General features: G+C 38.7%; 2 protein-coding genes across 2 annotated transcripts; one reads left to right on the top strand and one right to left on the bottom strand.

The window, feature by feature from the left end:
* Positions 1–5,544: 5,544 nt before the first annotated feature.
* Positions 5,545–9,808, bottom strand: LOC137290756 (NADH-cytochrome b5 reductase-like). The gene is made up of 7 exons (XM_067821873.1): positions 9,682–9,808; positions 8,828–9,431; positions 7,823–7,965; positions 7,267–7,354; positions 7,048–7,152; positions 6,464–6,667; positions 5,545–5,844 (listed from the first exon to the last, which is right to left on the bottom strand). Exons 2-7 carry the CDS (start codon positions 9,023–9,025, stop codon positions 5,641–5,643), a joined length of 942 nt encoding a protein of 313 aa, XP_067677974.1. The 5' UTR covers positions 9,026–9,431; positions 9,682–9,808; the 3' UTR covers positions 5,545–5,640.
* On the top strand, positions 9,801–21,433 carry LOC137290754 (probable proline--tRNA ligase, mitochondrial). Its single transcript, XM_067821870.1, has 13 exons — positions 9,801–10,146; positions 10,351–10,528; positions 13,105–13,178; positions 13,639–13,719; positions 14,112–14,184; positions 14,453–14,560; positions 15,575–15,668; positions 16,344–16,375; positions 17,797–17,879; positions 18,212–18,291; positions 19,375–19,510; positions 20,082–20,261; positions 20,776–21,433. Exons 1-13 carry the CDS (start codon positions 9,979–9,981, stop codon positions 20,893–20,895), a joined length of 1,407 nt encoding a protein of 468 aa, XP_067677971.1. The 5' UTR covers positions 9,801–9,978; the 3' UTR covers positions 20,896–21,433.
* Positions 21,434–21,815: the final 382 nt, after the last annotated feature.

Raw genomic sequence — 21,815 nt, 5'->3', positions numbered from 1 at the left:
CCATAAAAAATATTATATGGTCTCTAATGCAATAAATATATAAAAGATGAGTCCAGATATTTCCTCTTATGAAAACTGCGTTATAAGTAAAGGAGTTTTGAAAAGTGTTAATTATGTAATGAATAACTGTAAAATATCTGATACAAAAGATAACTTCGTTGTAAAGATAAGCCACCATTCCAGATTGAACATTTCAATCCAATGTGTAACTCTGGAACGGGTTGTGGGTATGATGGCATTGTGACATAGAGTGGTTTGAGCAAGTCAAAGATATGACAAAGACACTGATGAAATAGTGTTGTAAACCTAAACATCCATTGATCTTGCATGATGCTCGCTAATCTAACCAGACTTCCATCCCACACAACCTTATAGGACTCATTATTGCATCCTTCCATCACCCAGCAGAAGAAACCACTGGAGTGTGATAATCCCCTTTAATCCCGTATTTATTCCCCTGAAATAACATCCGGGACCAAATGGGATGAAACACTAAAACTTTTGACTCAGTGTTTGTCTGTATTTATTGATTAAAATACATGTACAAGTCTTCCAGTTTTATTACGTACGAGGGCAAACATATCGGAGTTCATCACTTTGTCGTGGTGACGTGACGTCATAACGATGCTGTGACGTCACGTTTCTTCTGCAACATACTATGTTTAGGACATTCATGTCTAAATATCGGTATATCCCTCACTCTGGCTCGGGAAATACCAACATTTAGGCACCCGTATCGTAAACGTAGTATGACATAGGCACTCATATAATATCCTCTATTTATTACTCGCCCGTGGAAGATACTGCAGTGTAATATTTTACGGCAATATTACACTAGTGTAATACCGCTTGACGTATGACGTCAAAATGGTTCAAAGTTGTGACGTCACAATGCTAATGCCGATGTCGCAATTTTACTAGCCCTTGCTTGACTCGGAAAGCTGAGAGTGGTCACACTGTAGGGAATTTCGCGGCAGTTTCTGTCAATTTATGTTGGCGAGTAATAAACAGAATACTAAACTCGATTCCGTGAAATATCATTTTTATTAAACTCGCTAAAGATTAAGTATCAAACTCGCTTTCGCTCGTTTGATACCAGATCATTAACTCGTTTAATAAAAATGGTATTACACGGAAGGTCGTTTAGTATCCTCTATTTACTACCTACGAGGACGAACATATCAGGGTTCATATTTTTCATAAGATGCTCTAGTGCAAAATATCACTTAGTCATGGTAACATGTGATACATACATACATACATACATACATACATACATACATACATACATACATACATACATACAAAAAATTATAAAGCGATTTTTATCAATGCAATTGCGCAAAAGCGCTATCTGAGTCCACTTTATCCATGTGCAGAGGTGAATAGGTGCGTCTTAAGGCCACTTTTAAAAGTTGATAGTTCTATTTCGGAGTGAAGGATGGATGGTAAATTGTTCCAGAGGAAGGGCCCTGCTCTAGAGAAAGATCTATCACCATATGAATTACCTCTATAGTTTGTGGTATTTCAAGGAGAGACTGGTCTTTTGAGAGGAGTGATCTAGTTGGGTGATATTATGGTGTCAGGAGATCTGATAGGTATTTTGGCGCTAGACCGTTTAAGCACTTGAAAACAAGGAGCAGATTTTATAATCGTTTCTTAAGTGGACTGGAAGCCAGTGTAGAGTTTTGAGGGCAGGAGAGATGTGATCAGTCCTGTTAATTTGACAGATCAATCGTGCGGCTGAATTCTGTATTATCTGTAACGTATAGAGGACTGGTTTGTCACACCATAAAGCAAAGAGTTACAATAGTCCATGCGGGATGCCACACATGCCTGAACAAGAGCTTGTGCAGATTTCACGTCCAGGTATCGACGAATCATACCGATGTTACGCAGATGGAAATAAGATTGGCGACTGACATTGATGACACGGGGTTCCGTGCTGAGGGAAGAGTCAAAGGTTACACCAAAATTGCGAACACGTGGGCGCACTGTTATGGCAGATCCACCGATGCAAAACTGTGGAAGCAGAATCTGTTTTTGTAGTCGAAGAGGATGGAACACACTGAATTCAGTTTTATCATCATTTAACATGTGATAATTTGATGACATCCATCTCTTGATGCAATCTACACATTTTTTCTACTTTTGAAAATGAGAAGTTGGCTGAAGATGCGTTAGATGGCTTGAAGGATAACAGATTTGGGTGTCATCAACATAGAGATGCATACTTAAGTTGTAGGACCTCACAATATCAGCAAGGGGAGATGTAACATGTGACGGAGCCCTGAGGCACTACAAACTTCAAGTATGTTGCCTCAGACCTTTCACCCTGAATGACAACTGCCTCCTTCCGGTCACTCAAGTAGGAGACAAACCACCTTAAAGCAAGATATTTGACATTGAAGCTGTTTTCATGGGTAGAGAGTAGCACAGAATGGTCAACAGTGTCAAAAGCTGCAGATAAATCAAGCAATACAAGAATGACCGCTCCACTGGTGTCTATGCCTCTTAAGATGTCGGTCTGAGCCTTCAACAACGCAGTTTCCGTGCTGTGGAAGGATCGATAGGCAGATTGGCACTCTTCATAGGAGTTGTTTCTGGTCATATGGTCTCTGAATTGAGAAGCAACCATGCGCTCAATTAGCTTAGAGATGAATATCAAATTCGATATTGGTCTGTAGTGTTTTAACAATTCATGATCGAGATTCTTCCTCTTTGTGAGGGGAGTGATACTTGCTGTCTCCAGCTGATCAGGCATTACACCTTGGCTTAGTGAGCTGTTGACGACATACGTCCAGATAGGAAGAAGTGATTGAATGGTTTGTTTCAAGAGCCACGTTGGTAATGGATCAAGCAAACATGATTTCCCTTGACATTTGGAGACAAGTTTGGACACTTCATCTTGTGTCACAGATCTGAACGATACCAAAGGAAGGGAGTTCGTGGTTACAGGAATTTGCGCAGCGTCATGATAATCTTTGAAAGTTTGACGTATGATGTTGATCAGTGAAGAAACCGGAAAAAACGATTGGCCAGTTCAACAATAGATGTGTGAGATGGGAGAACAAGAGAGTTCCATTTAAACGACAATCTGTTGGCAATTCTGAACACTTCCTTCTGTCCAGTAGCTGATTTAATGGCACGTTTATAGAAGTTTGATTTTGCTGTCTCTTGCTGTGCATCTGTTTGTGGATGGTTAATTTAATTCTTGTGTACTGACGTTCCAGCCTCCGCCTCTGTCTCTTTGCAGCGCGGATGCTATCGTTATACCATGGAGACTCAGGATGAGCTGTGATGGTACAGGTTTTGACAGGTGCATATTGGTCCACCAGCTGTCGGAGCAGTGAATCGTACATATCCACAGCGTTAGAAACAGACATGTCTTGGTAACTGAAACATGCTGTTGACATATCTTTACCGAGAGACTTAATGTCAACGTTCTTCCTTTTCCGGTATGTGACAACATTCCTCGATCTCCTTTTGACTCTGATTTTTACAGTAAAGATAACACATGTGTGGTCAGATTTGACTGAGTGATCAAAGGTCTTTATGTCCACCTCCTCACGGACGATCACCTGATCCAGAATATGACCCCTAGAATGGGCTGGAAATCCCCACACACTGGCAGTTTTTCACTAACTGTGTTCAGTGTATCCAAAAAATGCCTAGAAATCATCGAAGAACATGTTTCCAGAATTTGGTGGCCTATAAAGCACTACAACATTTACACGCTGTGATGTCATGAACAGTGCAATGACATCACGTTTCTTCAGTGATGTTGCGCTCTACATGCGGCGACAGCAGGTAGCCAGCCCATTATGTTTGAAAGTAGATTTGGGTTTATTGTCCTCAATTTAACGACTTCTGTAATAAACAGAATATTATATTCGTGCCCACAACATTATGTTTACGACACTCGTGTCTAAAGTTTGGTATATCCCTCGCTCTTGCTCGGGAAATACCAACATTTAGCCACTCGTGTCGTAAACGTAGTATGGCACAGGCACTCGTGTAAAACAACTTCAACTTGTGAAATATGTTCACCGATGGCGAAGAGATTGCTCAGCTCGGCCCTGATTGAAGTGCTGGGTGAAGTTAAGTCACAGCCAAAGCATGGGTAACAGATTCATCCTGCACAATAACTGATCTGTAACTGCTGATCTCTTTTAATACCACCGAGCAAATTGGGTAAGTGGAATGACTCCTCACCCAGACAGGCAGTTTCCAGATGCCTTAAAACAACAATATTTACTGTTCAATGAAAAGATTAGCTACTACCTGTAACCTATAATGGAATAGTCTGAGGCGATATTTCCATGTTGAAAGATGGCCAACATACATTAATTTGATTTCATAACATTTGGGTTTAACCTTCTCATTTGACTAACCTTCAAGTTCAGTGTCCATCAGTCGACTGTCTGGTAATTTGAAGACAACACACATTATCTGACTCAATTTGCTGTCTAACACAAGTAAATGGGAAGGAAACTGGATTGGTGACAATACACTAACTGGTTACCTTTGGTCTGTGAAGACTTTGATGATACAATGAGTGCATGCTAATTAATTTATTCAGTCTAAACTGACAAAGAATACTGTGGCTGTTCATTGGACAGTCAGTTATTTGGAAATTCCCTCAATGCTAAGAGTTTGATAAAACATAGGTATCTATAATGAAAGCCTCTTCATATTCCTGATTGCTTGCGTGTGTGTGTTTGGTCCTTTTTGTTCCCGCTCAGCAACATTCCTGGTATATGAAAGTGGAATATAAATTAACAAAAACTGGACTAGGTGATGTGTGTCATTCTTTCCCTTTTGGGAAGATCAATATTCAAGAGCATTCACAATAGGGATAGAATGACATGATTACATCACTCAGTGAACTGTTAGTTGCCTCCCATCACAAGCATGCATTACTGAAAACCAATTGTACTTCACATATTTGAGTGATAAGATAAGTGAGCCTGATTTGGATCAGTGTCTTTTTGATATCTTGATGTGCAATTAGTTTATGGGCCACAGGGAGCCAACAATGCCAGCAGCCTTGACAGCCCTCACTCAGCAACGGATTATGTGGCTCAGGACAACATCAACAATCTTCCACGGTTGTCTCTTTCCCTGGATATGGCTCTCATTAAACATTTTGAGATGACATTGAACGTAGGATCGCTACAGACAGACAGCCACTCACACTTGCACAGTTGGAATAGCAATTGGTGTTTGAGTGGAACCACTTGCCTCAAGCATTTTTTCAGACTCTAGTGAGCTCAATGCAGCGATGTTGCTTGCCCTGTGTGCAAACTTCAGGCCACTATATATGCTACTAAACAGACTGTCACTTTTTGCATTCAGGGGTATCTTCATTTGACAGACTGTGATCAATTTGAACTTACTGGAATTCTTTTGCTGTTCAATATAGAATGAGCCAACCTTGGTGTATGTACAATGATATCCTCTGTAGTATTCAGCAAACAGGCATACATGTATTATTTTTGCAACAACAAAGTTCATATCAAATACTTAAGACCAAAAAGTTCCTTGTCTTTTATAATTTATTCAACAAATTCAATATAAAAATACTTTACTCACATCTTGCAAAAATAAATGATAATTTATACCAGTTATTATAACTTTTTAAAATCTGAAGAATTTGTCCTCTGAGAGTCCAAGAGTTTTAAGATGGTCAATCATATCTGCCTCAAAGGTCTTTGTCCCACAGATAAGCACTAGAAAATTCTCCTTCCTGTTGCCTAGTTCAGAGTCTAGCAGTGTGTCAGAAACTCTCCCGGCATGCACTTGATCTCCGTATCTATAACATCTGGAGGGTTCATCGCTTTCCTGAAAGACATGTGATACAAATAAGGATATTCCTTTTGGCAAACGCACTATTTTGAAATAGTGGTATACCCAGAAAGGAGACAAGTTGTTATTCACCTGCCTGAGGTATGTTATGAAGAAGGAAGGGGTACTGGGGACTTAGGATGTTTGCTAAGTGCATGTTATTGAATAACATGGAGTGCTTGAGGCCTAGGACACCAAAAGCTACTATTCACCTCCCTGAGTGTACTGACCAAAGAAGAAGTACTTGAGGCCTAGGACATCACTAGGTACTATGCACATCCCCAAGTGTATGCTTACTCACTAAAGAAGTACTTGAGCCTAGGACACCAAAAGCTACTATTCACCTCCCTGAGTGTACTGACCAAAGAAGAAGTACTTGAGGCCTAGGACATCACTAGGTACTATGCACATCCCCAAGTGTATGCTTACTCACTAAAGAAGTACTTGAGCCTAGGACACCACAAGCTACTATTCACCTCCCTGAAAATATGTTTACTGACCAAAGAAGAAATGTTTGAGGCCTAGGACACTACTAGCTCCTATTCACCTCCCTGAGTGTGTGTTACTGACCAGCATGGTGTAGTGGTGACCAAAAGTACCGTTAGCTGTTATTCACCTGACTGAGAGCATATATTACTGAAAAGTTCCAGAAAGATGACCAGGCATCTAGTTCATCTTTCATCAAGATATCAGAATAGGTGCGGCAGGCATAGATCAGCCTCACTCTGGTCTCCTCGTCCTCATCTCCAACAACTGCTTGTATGACCTGTGACATTGGGGCTATGCCGGTGCCAGCTGCTAGAAGGTACAATGTTTGACACTGAAAACACAGGGGAATTGCATTACACAGATAAAGAACAAATCTGAAATGATTCAGGTGTGCGGACATTTTACACATCGTTGAAAACCTCATGGGTATGGTGCTGACAATCCTTGACACATGGTCAAGGTCAGTACTTATGAAAGACTGAGTAGATGTTATGAAATTTATACACATTTGCACTACTAAATACCAATAATAATTATTCCACTGCACGTAGTTGGTCATTTAAGCTGTGAATAATTCTTAGCAAGGTTCACTGAATTATTAAACAGCATTTTCTCAAAATCATACATTAATTTCAGAGAATTCACTAAGATGTGACTGTTATAGAACATTTCATGAAAGCTGACAAAGGTAACTTTAAGGAACATACAAACCTGGTTTCGCTTGTAGGAGAAAGTACCAAAAGGACCCCGAATATCAACATATTCCCCTTCCTTCCATGTTTTAACTACCTGGGACATCTGTCCTTTTGGATAAATCTGAAGTAAACAAGATAAACTTATGTCATACCCATATGATTTGTTACAATTGTTTGGAAATGAAACATCTTACATCAAAATGCAAATTTAAAACGTTTTACAACACAAACTCACCTTTATTAGCAGATCAAAGTAACCTTTGACCTCAACACTGGATATAGGTGTGTACTGTCGGGTAACAGGTGTCGAATCTAGGTATCCCCTGGAATAATGGTAATGTAAGATCAGTGATTGTCTTCAGAAGATGTTACATTTCAGTACGTTTGTTTATGTTCACACAGCCCATTCTCTCTATGCTTCGACTCCCCACATGGGTACTGTGTGTGAAGGTAATTTCTGGTGTCCCCCATTGTGATATTACTGGAATATGTGTGAGTGAGTTCAGTTTAATGCTGCACTCAGTAATATTCCAGCTATATGGCGGCAGTCGGTAAATATTCAACTCTGGACCTGACAATCCAGTGATCAAAGCATGAGCATAGATCTGTGCAATTGGGAACCCAATGACATGTGTCATGAAAGTCAGCAGGCCTGACCACCTGATCCCGTTTGTCGCCTTTTATGACAAGACTTACTGAAGATCAATTCTGATCTATACTTTTACGGGTCTCGAATATCAATAAGCACCAATGAGAAGTGTGAGCTCTTGATATTGTTCAATGTTCCCTACCTGATTATGATGTGCTGACCTGTACTCAGACCCAGTGACTTTCCCCTTGGCAGCCTCATCCTGTATCTAGCCGAGTCCTTGGTTTCCATGGTGACAGATATGACTTCAACTCTTCTGTATTTATCTTTTGATAACGCTGGTTCCTGCAGGAAATATGCCATTGGTTTTCTATAATAAATCACAGTAAAAAGGCTCTCCGCTTCCTTGTTTCAAGGACATGTCTAAAAAAACCCAACATATTACTGAGAAATTAATCACATATTGAATTTATCTTCTTTACCACTCCAAAGACTTGGGTTTGATTCTCCACATGGACACAACGACTGTGAAGCCCATTTCTGGTGTCCTGTGCCATGACATTACTGTAATATTTCTAATGGGTTGTAGACCATTTTAGTCTGGATTAGATAAAGCAGTGCTTGATATAATAAACATCATTCAGCAAGGTTTTGAAGTAAGATGACATTTAATTTACAACTCACTTTCATGTATCTATAAATAGTTGCTCCCAAATAGTATATTGAAAATATTGATAGCTTGTGACATGACATCATCTTTTGATGAATGGCATCATGGGTTTTTATTCAGGTAACAGTTTGATGTTGTTATCAACTCGCTCTCCTGTCATCAAGACAAATGATATGATTAAATGATGAAAAAAAACCCAAAACTGGAAATCAAGTTACAATGGTGAACACTTATGAAACTGTTTTCAGGGACAAAGAAACTGATTCATCAAACAAATGACACAGATCTCTTGGATTTATGAATGACTACGAACTTATGAGAAAAATGTGGTAATGACGGCTTTTGGTCAGATTGAACACACAATCCACGATCTCTTTCAACATACTAGAGGCCATTTTTGACCAGGAAATGGTACTACTGATGTTTATATGATTGCAATACATGCAATATTTCTATTGACACTTAGGGATTTTATAGGCAAAAAGTGTCAAAGTGGCAAAAAATCAAGGAAAATATGTTGTTGTATTTGTCTTTTACCTCATTGCCACTGTCTTCTGAGTCAGACACATTTCCATGCTCATTGTCCTTGTGCTGTAGTCGAAGGCATTCCTGTTCCCAGATCCTCATTTCTTCATCATAGATATCAAAGACACATGGCACACACCCATTACCACAACAATCTGAGTCCAAAGGCTTCACAGGCTTCTCAGGCAAATCTGTAGACTCTGCCATCATAATTTTTCACAAAAACAAATTGGGCATTGCAGTCTCAACTCCTGACTGTCACCAGGCTGATACATTTAAGCAATATTCCCACAAAAATCACCTGTTTTAAGTTTCTTAAATATTCAGTCATTGATGCAATAAAAATGGAGAAGTTGATCACACTGACATTGCATGATGACTTTTCAACAAATGTTTCAGTCATCCTTTTTTCTGACTGCATGTGGTTTAGTATTTTCATAAGAAATTCCATACATAAGACATGTCATCCAAGAAAAGCCCTCTCTAACATGGCACTTGGAGGTGGAACTAGCATTTCTATCATTATTGTTGTTGTCACATATCCTGTTATTCATGCCATCACCTGTTACATTTTCTATTTCTAACTTTCTCTTCACTTGCTTCGATTCACAAGTGCCTGAAACATGAAAACAGAAACACAGTTAATCGTTTAATGTTCCGCATATTCTTAAGCCTAAGGAACATAAAACTAACTTTGATCTAACATTTTCTGGGGCCCATTTTCTTTTTCATATTCATACAACATTTACAATCTATGGAAAACGTTTCTTAACAATCAGCTGACGAGCTGATCTATGTCTGTTCGAGTCAAGTTTCCATTCTTGCTGACGTGATAACAACTATTTGTACTTATAGATCTGTCTTACCACCGCACACAGGCTGGCTTTCTTCATTCATCTTTAATCAAATTTACATCTTTTTCTTGAAATTAAACGTTCCATAACCTTCAAGAGTCTGCTAAGAGTTACCCCCCTTTAGAGCTCTTTCTTCTATGAAAGTAATATAAGTGTCTACTTCCGTATTCAGAAATAGCCCACATGTGCGATGCAAAATAATGTTAATCCTAAACAGTAGTTAATGCTTTTTTATGTTTCTTAGGTACATCAACTCTGACGTGATTATTGAAACACTATATATTGCCGATAGTACCATAATTGCTCGAAATGGCTCAACTCGCTCGTGAACGAATATTGTGTAACATGATTTCGTCTGCTTCATTCATGACTCAAACAAAACGGTGTCTCCACAATAGAAGATACGTCACAAAGATGTTCCAGAATTTTGGGAAAGTTCAGCCAGCGGAGACAGAGTTTACATGTTCGAGTCAGAAGGTTGTTTATATATCATCGGTGTTTTAGGAAAGACACAAGCATCATTCATGATGCAGATAATAACATAAAACCATTCAGATTGCAAAGAGAACGTGTTTTTTTAAGGGAATCGTTGTAGTCCAGATAATAATTGTTTGTGTCTAAATCAAGGTGGATTTTTATTGCTCATTAATTAAACATTTAATTTTATGTCCTCTGTTTCAGTTAATGTTGTACAATGAAGTCGTCCAGTCCTGCCATTCTGGTACTTATCACATGCTGCCCCTGGGACTGAGAGCACTGGAGAAACTCATTAAGATAATAGATAAGGAAATGCAAGTTATTGGTGGTCAGAAGATTGCAATGCCAACTTTAGCCACAGCGACAGTGTGGAAAAAATCAGGTTGTTATTAATGTTAATATGGTTAACTTCATAATGCAGGGCTGCATATAGTATAACTGTTGAGTGGCATGTTTAGAAATTGGTAGTCAGGTAAGGACAAACTTTATGGATGAACAACTTCTTTATTCAGGCACAGGCAAACTGTAGTGCAAATGGAGTTGCACATCATAAATAATATGACAAGTCTTCTTATATGTGAGCGAATTATATGTACCTTCCTCGCTTCGGTTTGAAAAATATTTTTCATGTGAAAATAAAATATTGCCACCATCAAAGGTACACTCCCATTGACTCACTTTGCTGTGGTCTCACATTTCTTACCCCATGTTTAGTAATTCCTCACGTGAAATATGTTTTAGTCAACTTTTTAAGTGCCACTCATGGTACTCAGATCATTCTTCGCCTCCATTACCCCTGCCAGCTTCCAGTTAAACAGAGCGATGGAAGATGAATAAGCAGAAATTAAAAAGAAATACCATATTGCCTAATTTTATCGTGAACCTTTTTGGAGTTAATTTGTCTTATCTGTCATCGCTATTGTTAGAATTTTCGTAACATTTATTCTACATAAAAACACTTCTTGCAAAATGGGTGAATGATGCAGGGGAGGTAACTGTAAGTATTCCATATAGAATAATACCCTCCTGTTCCTTCACTCCATTGACCCGGAAGCTGGAAGGGGGAATGAGGTGAAGAACTGTCTGATCTACCATGAGTTGCGTTTAAAATGTTGAATAAAAATATTTCACATTATTATGTTCAACATGGGGTTGGAAATGTGAGCGCACAACTCAGTGAAGAAATGGGTGTATACATGTGATGGTGGCAATATTTTATTTTGACATGAAAAATATTTGTCGAACTGAAGCGAGGAAAGTACGTTGCCAACCTTTGCTCGCACGTAAAGAAGACTAGTCATTTTCTCTATGATGCACAGCCCATTTGCGCTACAGTGTGCCTGTGATTCAGGTGAAGCAACGTTTTGATAAAGAAGTTGTTCATCCATAAAGTTTGTCCTTATTTGCAGATAAGGTCCATATCAGGGTATGTGTGGATGAAAAAGATGCACGATAGGGAAGGAAATAATCTAGGAAACATAGTAGGTAAGCACCACAGCAATGGTGTATGGCCTTAGAATCACTTACTGATGTATTTATTGATCTGTTTACACTAGAAAAGCAATGTTGTGGTGCCTATCTATGAATCAAAACCCAATGTATCTGATATACCTTAGATGGATCCAGAAGAGGGAGCATGGGTGCTGAAAGTTTATTAAATGACCAGTGTGCACCTCCTTTTCTCAAAACTGTACCTGCCCCTGTCCCTGCCCATTAAATTCCATTTGGTATTTTAAATGTTTCCAGTACTCTTTTTTTGAAAAAATAAGGGTTAAATACTCCTGATGTTTAAAAATTATCTGGAGCCCTGTAATGGTCATTTATGTTTAGGGTACTAGATGATCTCTGTGCACATAGACTTGTACCCATTGAAATGGCTAATCTGTAATTGAGAACTGAACTGGTTAATCTGTACCATTGTGGAGATTTGATACTGAATAGATGCATACTTGTTCACCAGTTCTGAGAACCTGTACAAAAAGAGTACAGTCTATGTAAACTTAGCGTCAGTACTTTCCATTACACTCCTTTACTGAGTCTAACAAAACCTTACGGGAGGTCGCGTCAGGTAACCTTTGAGATAGACCAATCAGAACACAGCTCACCAAATCGCCAAAGTGGACATTCGCACATAAGTTTGGAACTTTTTATCTTGAAAAGGTTCGTACACAAACAATTCTGAATGCTATTTAAGGTACGATCGCTTCCGGATGATGCACACAACGCAGGTTACAACCGTGACAATGGTGAGTAAACAGTTGCTGAAAATAGTGTTCTTGGCCATATTCAAGGATGTTATCTTGTGGAAATATTAGCTGATGGTAACCATGTCAACAGAATCCCCAAAGTGTATATACAGCTGGTGAAATACCTGTGTTATATGCAGATTTATGTGTGTGGAGACATCTGTGTCAGTGACCTGAATATTTTGTAAGTCCCTCTGATCCCTAAGTAGTAGCCGTTGTCTGATTGGTTAAATCTATTTAACAGTGTCGATATTGGTTATAGGTCCCTCAAAGGTTGCCTGATGCGACCTTCTACTAGGGTTTGTTAGACTCAGTGGTGGAGTGTAACGAATAACACTGAGACTAAGTTTAATTAAACTAAAAAATAGGAGGAACCATAACCATGTATGTTCGTGCTTGTTGCATGTACAATGTAAAAAGCCCTAAATTCACATATTCTAGAATACATATAGGGCGCTTTAGATTTAATGTATATTGATGGACACTTAGAGAGTTGTCAGATTCATTCAGTTTCAAACTTTGTTGATTAGGATAATTTGTACGGTGGATTAGCATGTTCAGCACACTTTACACATATAGTGTCCTACACAAGCATTTCACATTCATTGGTTGGTGATCTTAGTCTTTCAGAACTAAGCAGAATTTCTGGAATTTACATATTTGGTTAATAATAACATCCAGCCCCTATCTACAGTGTTTATTTGTATTTTAGGTCGATGGAAACAGACTGGTGCTGAGTTATTCAAATTGAAAGACAGACATAGTGTAGAATATTGTCTGGGTCCAGTAAGTATACCAATATTTATGCAACATATTTGAAGAAGAATCTATTCATTAGTCATAATGAAACTTAAATGGACTCATCGTTGATATGCACCAAATCATACATACTTCAGAGATTCATGAAAGTAAGGATTTGAATGACATGTTATTGTTTAAACAATAAATAACATGCTCTCTTTTACAAATTGTTCCCAAATGATTGAATTGTACAACACGAAGTGATTCTACAAACCACTGGCTGTTTTCCTTTTGAGGCCGTCTGCAAGAACGGGGAATGTGAATTGAATATACTGCTTAAATATCATGGGATGACAGATAAATATTTTCATGTGAAACAAATGTTTGGTCAGAATCTTTTTTGAGTAGTAAACTTGAATATATTGCATGAATGATTGATAAATGATCAAATCGTAGAATTTGATTCATTTTCTTTATAAGATATGAAACACTCATTCAATTGCAGACACATGAGGAACTGGTGACGGATCTTGTTTCTTCAGTGTCGCCAGTGTCATACAGACGATTACCACTTTTACTGTATCAGGTAAACTGCATGACAGATTCAGAAACTTTGTTTACCTCTTGAAGCATGGATGGTAAGACTCTAAACTTAACCATGATTGGTGGCCCAGCAGTGTAAGGTGTTGGTGTTGTGACTTTTGGCCCTTCAGGATCAGGTAAATTTGGGTTTGAATTCTTTGGTGGTGCTGTGTTCTGCGTAGTATGTCAACACCTATGTGCAGGCTTGTGGGTCCTGCCAAAGTGTATCTCTTTGAGCTTGCCACCACATTACATGGATATAATGGAATATAATTAAAGTAATATTCAACTCACTCACACTTTCTGTAAACAAAAATGATTGAAGTTTGCTGAAGGAACAGGTTCAAATTTGAATTGTGCTTTTAAGAGATATAGTAACAAGATTATTTTTCTTAGGTGACAAGAAAGTTCCGAGATGAGATGGCCCCGAAGTATGGATTACTGAGAGGAAGAGAATTTGAAATGAAAGGTATTTAATACTGCTCCTGTTTATCATTATGAATCAGATACCCTAATACCCTTGCCCCATTTTCTACCAGTCTTTAAAGTGTTAAATGTCTTTACTCCTGCAAAAAGCTGACACTTTTTGATGTGGCTGGAATACTGGTCAAGGCGGTTTAAGGAAGCAGAGAAATGTGACCGTGCATAGTTGAGTCACAACAAAGTGAGTTTTCGTGTGATAATTTGTGTGAAGTATTCACATTATTCTTTTTGAACTGAGACCTTTTTTGTTTCAGATATGTACACCTTTGATGCGACAGAGGAGTCTGCCAAGGAAACCTACTACTCTGTATGTGAAGCTTACAGTAAAATATTTGACAGACTTGGAGTTAAATATGTGAAGGGTGAGGACGTAGCTGTTTTGTTTGCTCGTGTGGGGTTATTGTAAATGTTTGTCTGATATTCTAAGATGTTTCGGTGAAAGATCAAAGGCGATAACAGTACTTTATCAGACAATAATACGATGTCTTTTCATTGTGTCACAATGCCTTGGCATCACAGCGCCATTCTAGTCTGCTCCCTCGTAATTGAACACTTTTGCGTTACGTCTTTTGTCTGTTAACGTTCGTCTCACCATGTCAAAGGAAGAGTGCGCCAGTTAGCCCCGTGCGAGCATTCTTAATTTAGGTCACCGACACCGTCATTTGTTTTCTGCCTCAGATTAGACAAAGGTCTAAGTAAACTTATCCTCAGTACTTTTCGTTACACTCCACTACTGAGTCTGAGGTTGCGTCAGGTAACCTTTGAGATTGATCAATCAGAACACAGCTTACCAGATCATGAAAGTGGACATTCACACATATATTTTGAACTTTTTATCTTGAAAAGGTTCATACCCGAACAATTCCGAATACTATTTAACGTACGCTCGCTTCCGGGTGATGCACATGGCGTATGTACAACCATGACAACGGTGAATAAACAGTTGCTGAAAATAATGTTTGGGGCAATATCCAAGGATGTTATCTTGTGGAAATATTTGCTAATGGTAACCATGTCAGCAGAAACCCCAGTGTGTTTTGTAGTAAAAGTATAGTCTTTCCCCAACATCAAAGCACTTTAATTATAATAGTTCAGGGCAAAGCTATACTTTGTTAGAAAACACATTGGGGTAGAACACTTTAATTATAATAGTTCAGCGCAAAGCTATACTTTATTAGAAAGCACATTGGGGTAGTGCAAACTTTATTCCCTAATTAACATATTGTGATTGTATACTGAAGATGTTATTTTTTCCTATATTTTGTGTAAGATATATTTCTGGGTTCATGTAAAATTTTCTGTTTTATGATTTTATGTAACTGTTCTCTGTAGTTGATGTACATTTCAGTCATCTGTGACTTGTTGTTTTTGGGAAGCTGCTGGAGACACTGGAAACATTGGTGGAACGATGTCACACGAGTTTCATCTGCCAGCAGAAGTAGGGGAGGACACTCTCCTGGTGTGTGACAGGTAGGATGCAAATGTGTGACCGTTGGGTTGCAAGTGTGTGACCGGTTGGATGTGAATGTGTGACAGGTTGAACGCAGATGTGTGAGAGGTAGGATGCAAATGTGAGAGAGGTAGGATGCAAATGTGTGAGAGGTAGGATGCAATTGTGAGGGAGGTAGGATGCAAATGTGTGAGAGGTAGGATGCAAATGTGTGAGTGGTAGGATGCAATTGTGAGGGAGGTAGGATGCAAATGTGTGAGAGATAGGATGCAAATGTGTGAGTGGTAGGATGCAAATGTGTGAGTGGTAGGATGCAATTGTGAGGGAGGTAGGATGCAAATGTGTGAGAGATAGGATGCAAATGTGTGAGTGGTAGGATGCAAATGTGTGAGAGGTAGGATGCAAATGTGAGAGAGGTAGGATGCAAATGTGTGACAAGTGGGATGCAGCTGTGTGACATGTAACAGCTAGAAAGGTTTGTGTACTTATCATCTCAAATTCTTTGGGGTTCTATTCTTTTTGCTAAGTTTTACACAAGAAACATATTTTGTTACATGGGTACATATTGGGAATTAGTAGATCGCAGTATTTGAATTTTAGGTTTCAAGAACCATATCTCAGAAAACTGGTACCACTGAGTATATACCCACAAAATAACTGGAATGGAATTGTATTTTTCTGGTTTGCTTTTACAGATGTGGATTTTCATCAAATATTGAACTCCTAGGTAAAGTATTACATATTTTTGTGATTGGTTATATGTACTAGCCACGTAAAGAAACTGTGCACAAAGAAAATGCATTCAAAACTGAAATACAACAGAGCAAAGGCGAAATGATGTAGACACTTTATAAGCTTAAGCATCAGACCACAACTAAATGTCAAAAGAACATGGACAATACCCATAACGATGTCGTGAGAAGTTCAAAATCGAGTAAGCTGTCACATGATGAAGTTACAAAGTAAAGAAATGGTATAATCACTGTGTGCATTTGTTATTGATGATATTGTATCAGAATGGGTCGTGTAGCAGGACGTAAATGATTCCTGACAGTATCTGGATGGGTTCAGTGCTGTCGTGGAAGGATCTGGGAAATGGTCAATACCGTCTAGAAACTGTTTTGGAGATGAGTCACTCGAATCCATCTGTCCTGTCTTGGTTTTGTTACTCAGGGATGCCCAGAACTTGGGTGTTTGGCGATGTTAGTAGTGTTTCGATAACGTCTGACCAATGAAGATGTTGTGATGGCACTGGAAATACGCTGCCACCTGTTGCTGGCTCATTCCTGCTTGAACCGTTCCAGTGATTCATAACGTGGAGCAGATGTTAATCTTGGCACGATGTGCATGTGACTTCCCGTGTGAATTTGCGAATGTTTGAATGACCAAGGGTCAAGCTATCGACAGTGACATTATTTCTGAGTTTCACATATTGTGTGCAGCTGCACAGGCTGCACTTGCAGGAACACACTGCAAGTCCATAGGTCACCATCAATGATGCCAGGTTACCTGGCCTATACACGAGCCTTTGATTGTCTCTTGTAGTTGCTGTGTCACATCTTTATTTATGTATAAAGACAGTGTGTGCCTATATTCATATACATATGTTTGGAGAGGACAGTTTCTTAATGTGCTTAGTATATAAAAAGTTGAGCCCTATTTACACAGACATTTTGGTTATGTCTGAAAATCATCTAGATAGACTGTTGTCTTGATATTTGAATTTATCTTATATCTGTTAAATACATTCATTGCTAACAAGACTCTTCACTGCATTTCCTCACTGCCAAATCGTACAGTGTGGGGTTGTGTTTACAAGTATGTAACAAAGACACACATCAAAAGAGAAATAGCAGTGAACACAATAATCAGTTGCCTGGTAAGCATTAATTCACAAAACAGAGTTTGGATTGAAATATCATTGTATGGGTCACAGTGTGCAGAATTTGAGTATATGAGTACATTTAAAGACAAAAAGTTTTGTTTCACAAAAACTTGTGCGGACGGCAGGATTTCAAACAGTGCTTGACTGCATCAAATATACTCGCCATTTGCTACTGACCACTACTCGTCAATGTATTTTGATATGTTGTATGATTTTTAAAATAATTGTGTTGGATCATATCAATACTTTATTTTTTTTTTCAGAAAATTATGTGGAGAGTGATTGTAAAAGGTTCTGTCCAAACAAACAGAATGACTGTGATGTGAAGAAAACACATGGCATAGAGGTGTGTCTAAGATTTAAGTTGGTTCACCCAGTTGCATGGTATGTGTCTGTGAACACAATGCCTGAAAATATTTCACATTGCAAATTGTTGTTAGTAGTCTCAATATAGTTCTGTTATGTCATGTTAGATTGTTATTTTTACTAAAAAAGATAAAAGATGAATATAGTGAAAATTCCACACTGACTGTTGCTTTGCATCACACAACTTGCAAAGGTGGGTCTTGGAAATACACATTTTCACTTGTCATTGGGGTGCTTTTAAGTTTTGTACTTTTAAGGTGTTTTTGTTTCAGACACAGTTGTGACTTAGTTGTTTCTATGTTTCATTTGTAGGTTGGACACGCCTTTCTGCTGGGCAGCAAATACTCCTCTGTGTTTGGGGCAAACTGTCAAACAAAGACGGGCCAAGTGGAGTAAGTTATTGATAAAATAATAACAAGCATTAGGGCAGTATATACAAACACAATTACTCATACAGTTTTGTGATTGATAATCATGTATGTCGTTCTAGTTAAACTGAACTTTACATATAGTACTCAAAAGAAGTTAGGGATGACTTGTTCTTTCATGTTACAACAGTAAATAGTAATGAGAACAAATTGGGTGCTCTTTAACCTCTTTGAAAAGTGTAGTATGTGATGCATTACTGTGTGAATGAAAGATATTAAGGGTTTTGGGTATCTTTTTCTTGTGTACTTATTGTTGAACTGTTGCAGAAATATTTTATCTATACTAAGACAGCCTTTTAAATAATCAAGTTTATATGAACAGGCCCCCTTAAGTAACTGAAGGAATTACGGCAAATTTGATGGAATTGCATCTCAAATGTAAACAAAAGCAGCCCACTCGCGAAACAATTGCAGCAAAATCGGTAGTTTAGCGGTAATAACATAAACACAACGCCCCTATCGGAAACAATGTCAGTAATACTTGAAACACGCTCTGCCATCCTCGAAGATTTCTTGGCTCTTTTCTGTGAGAAATAAGTCTGACCCGGATGCTTCTGATGTTCAGACATAAACAACCTCCGGGGGCATGACTTACGACACACTTTTGCAGTGATGATCCTTTCCTTAGAAAATATTCTGTAGCTCCGACAACACCTCATACCTAAACGCATTCAACACAGGTGGTCAAAGATGGATAATCATAAAAATGAAAACAGTAGAAACTAAAAACAAAACTCACCGAGGTGGGTGCTACTTCCAGTGACGCCATGTTTTGATGTGTGAGTTTCAGGACATGACCGACTAATCACAGGGCGGAGCGGAGAAATCTCCAAATGCTACCATCCAAGCCACAGAGTCAATTTATCTCTCATGACCAGCACAGGCAGCTCAGAAGACATTGAGAAACACAATCATTCACACTCATTCCATAGGGAAGTTTGAAATAAGTTTGTCATCTTCAGACTGGGACAGTCTAGTACGACTGATAAATGGGGATGTTAAAGGTGACAGATGATGGAGATGGACCTTTTTCCGTCAATGTTTCAGACCTGCACAGATGGGATGCTATGGGTTGGGAGTCACCAGGATCCTACAAGGATGTATAGAGGTGTTGTCATCATCAAAACAGATCCACTGGCCTGGTCTCATAGCACCATACCAAGTTTGCATCATACCACAAAAGGTGAGGAACCTGTTGGACAAGTTTAGGACCACTTGCAGTCATTCCCTAGAACTGATAACCATTCTTTTGTGTTCTTGTGAAGTTTTGTGCAGTATCAAAACTTTGATTTACAAGACATGTCTTAGAACTGATAGAATGTTTTTTTGAGTTGCTGTATGGGAAGTGGATGGCTCAGTTGTCTGAGGTTAGGGGCATAGCTGCCATTATAAAAAAAACAAAACCCCGGCTTACACATGATTGTAGCTAAAACGGTTGAGCAAGTCCTCAATATCATCTGAATATAAGGCTTTACATTCTATCAGGCTTATACGAAAAAACTGACTCGCTACGAGTCTGGTCAACATTTTGTGGTGCTTAGTTATCACAAGTTAGGCAGGCAAGCAACCTGTGATTGTGCACACACTGCACACCAAATATTAAGCATTTAATCTCTCATGTGAGGCTTTTGGATATAACTAAGAGATTTTTCAAAGTGGTGTTGAATCGAGATCACCCTTTCTGTAAGTTTCTGATTGGCTGTAAGATTGAAGCAATAAACTGTGCCTCATTTATATAGTACATATTTCCTCAGGAAGGATTTGAGGCAGACACCTTCTTCAAACTTGCAGAGGACTTGAGTGACCAACTCAACACCATGGCCAACTTATCAGGGGAGATAATCATAGATGACCGCACACATATGACTGTAGGGAAACGCTTGTACGAGGCACGGAGACTGGGTTACCCCTACATAGTGGTCATAGGAAAGAAGGTAAGGATATAGGAAGTGACTTTAGGACATCTTCATGCTGTCAGCAGAAGCCTAGTGTTTCTGTGAAAGTCTGGGTTAGAATTAGTTGTAGGCAGCATGTTTCTTTGGGAGATTTCTTCACCCTTGTCTATACTTAAGAGATCATATTTCTCTGTTTTTCTCATGGGCAAGCAATATCTCACAGAACCTCATCCGATATAAACACAGACTGCTATTACAGACTTGCTTTGTGGTTCTCGTCACTTGCTGAATATTTCAGTCGAAAAGTGTAGAACAAACTATGATTTTGAAAAGCTAAAATTAGTAGTTCTCTTGAAATAGTTATAATCATACTTTACTGTGGGGTAGCTCAGTGGTTTAAGCGTCTGCTTGTCACACCAAAGACCTGGTTTCTATTCCCTACATGGGCACAATATGTGAAGCCCATTTTCTGGTGTCCCTGCTGTGATCTTGCTGGGAATATTACTGTTTTGTTACTGAGCATGCTTTTGCACTAGACAACTTTGCCTTAAAGGCCCTGGACACAGATGCTCAGTATGAAGTAATACACAACCTGAACAAGGAGCCGGTCTTCCTGTCACGTGACCAGATAAAACATCGCATGGCATCAGTAGACACCATCTCAGTATTATGACGCCCTCAGAAATACCAGAAGTCAGGAGCAGCATCTTGGCAAGACCATGACTCCATAGTTCCTCGCAGCCGAACAAAGAGGACATGCCAGTCTGGTTAGAGATATCTATGTGAAGATGTAATACATAACATTTCCTTCTCTTGGAGGAGCCGAACAATTTCGTTTCAACAAATTATTTTTTCAGGGCATTCAGGAGGTTCAATCAATAGGTTTCTTTTCACAGACAATGCTTCCTGAGTATTTTGAGATGAAAGAGGAGATCTGTGGTGAACAAAACATATTTTCCCCCTCAAAATACCTTAGACCCCCTTATAGCATCCCTCAGACTGTTTACGCCATCACTGATCACTTGTTTGTGTGATTCGAGGAGGTAAAAAACAAGAAGTGGATGTTACATTCATGTTTATTCTTGAGTATGAGGTACTGTATAGCTGCTAACACTCATGTTCCAGAGAATGCTTGTAACTGGGTGTGAATTTCACAAACTCTTATGTATCTTGTGACAAACATTGAAATAAACATATATTTGTTATATAAATACGTGAGCACTCTTGATTTGCTTTTAGTATTTAAAGTCAGAGAAATCAGCAGGCTATGATACTGAAGAATAACCCCATATCACACACCTAAATCTTGTTTACTGAACACACTGCAAAACAGTATTAACTTGGTTATCTTTCTTACAACCTGTTACAGAATGGCATAGTAAAGTAAGTAATATGATAGATGCATGTAAAATGCACAAAGAAAAGACGTATTTTACTCGGTCATGTAGTTCAAGTATGATTGCTCCACTGTCACAGAAAACACTGAGACAATGGAATACACACAGTCCATTCGCTACATCATTTTTTTCCATGTCATAAATATCAGCACTTCAACAAAAATGAAAACATTCCTACAATGCAAATAATAAACAA

Source organism: Haliotis asinina, chromosome 7 (assembly GCF_037392515.1).
Source record: "Haliotis asinina isolate JCU_RB_2024 chromosome 7, JCU_Hal_asi_v2, whole genome shotgun sequence".
NCBI classification, from domain to species: Eukaryota; Metazoa; Mollusca; class Gastropoda; order Lepetellida; family Haliotidae; genus Haliotis; species Haliotis asinina.
The sequence above is the reverse complement of the archived record's forward strand: the minus strand, read 5'-3'. Positions and strand labels throughout refer to the sequence as shown.

Excerpts from the sequence above, each read along its gene's own strand:
- LOC137290754 (XM_067821870.1), top strand. The coding sequence starts at position 9,979 with ATGGCTCAACTCGCTCGTGAACGAATATTGTGTAACATGATTTCGTCT. Across the intron at positions 10,147-10,350 it reads TTACATGTTCGAGTCAGAAG|TTAATGTTGTACAATGAAGT; the intron begins GTTGTTTATATA and ends CCTCTGTTTCAG. Across the intron at positions 10,529-13,104 it reads GACAGTGTGGAAAAAATCAG|GTCGATGGAAACAGACTGGT; the intron begins GTTGTTATTAAT and ends TTTGTATTTTAG.
- LOC137290756 (XM_067821873.1), bottom strand. The coding sequence starts at position 9,025 with ATGATGGCAGAGTCTACAGATTTGCCTGAGAAGCCTGTGAAGCCTTTG. Across the intron at positions 7,966-8,827 it reads CAGAAGACAGTGGCAATGAG|GAACCAGCGTTATCAAAAGA; the intron begins GTAAAAGACAAA and ends TATTTCCTGCAG. Across the intron at positions 7,355-7,822 it reads GGTCAGCACATCATAATCAG|GGGATACCTAGATTCGACAC; the intron begins GTAGGGAACATT and ends CCATTATTCCAG.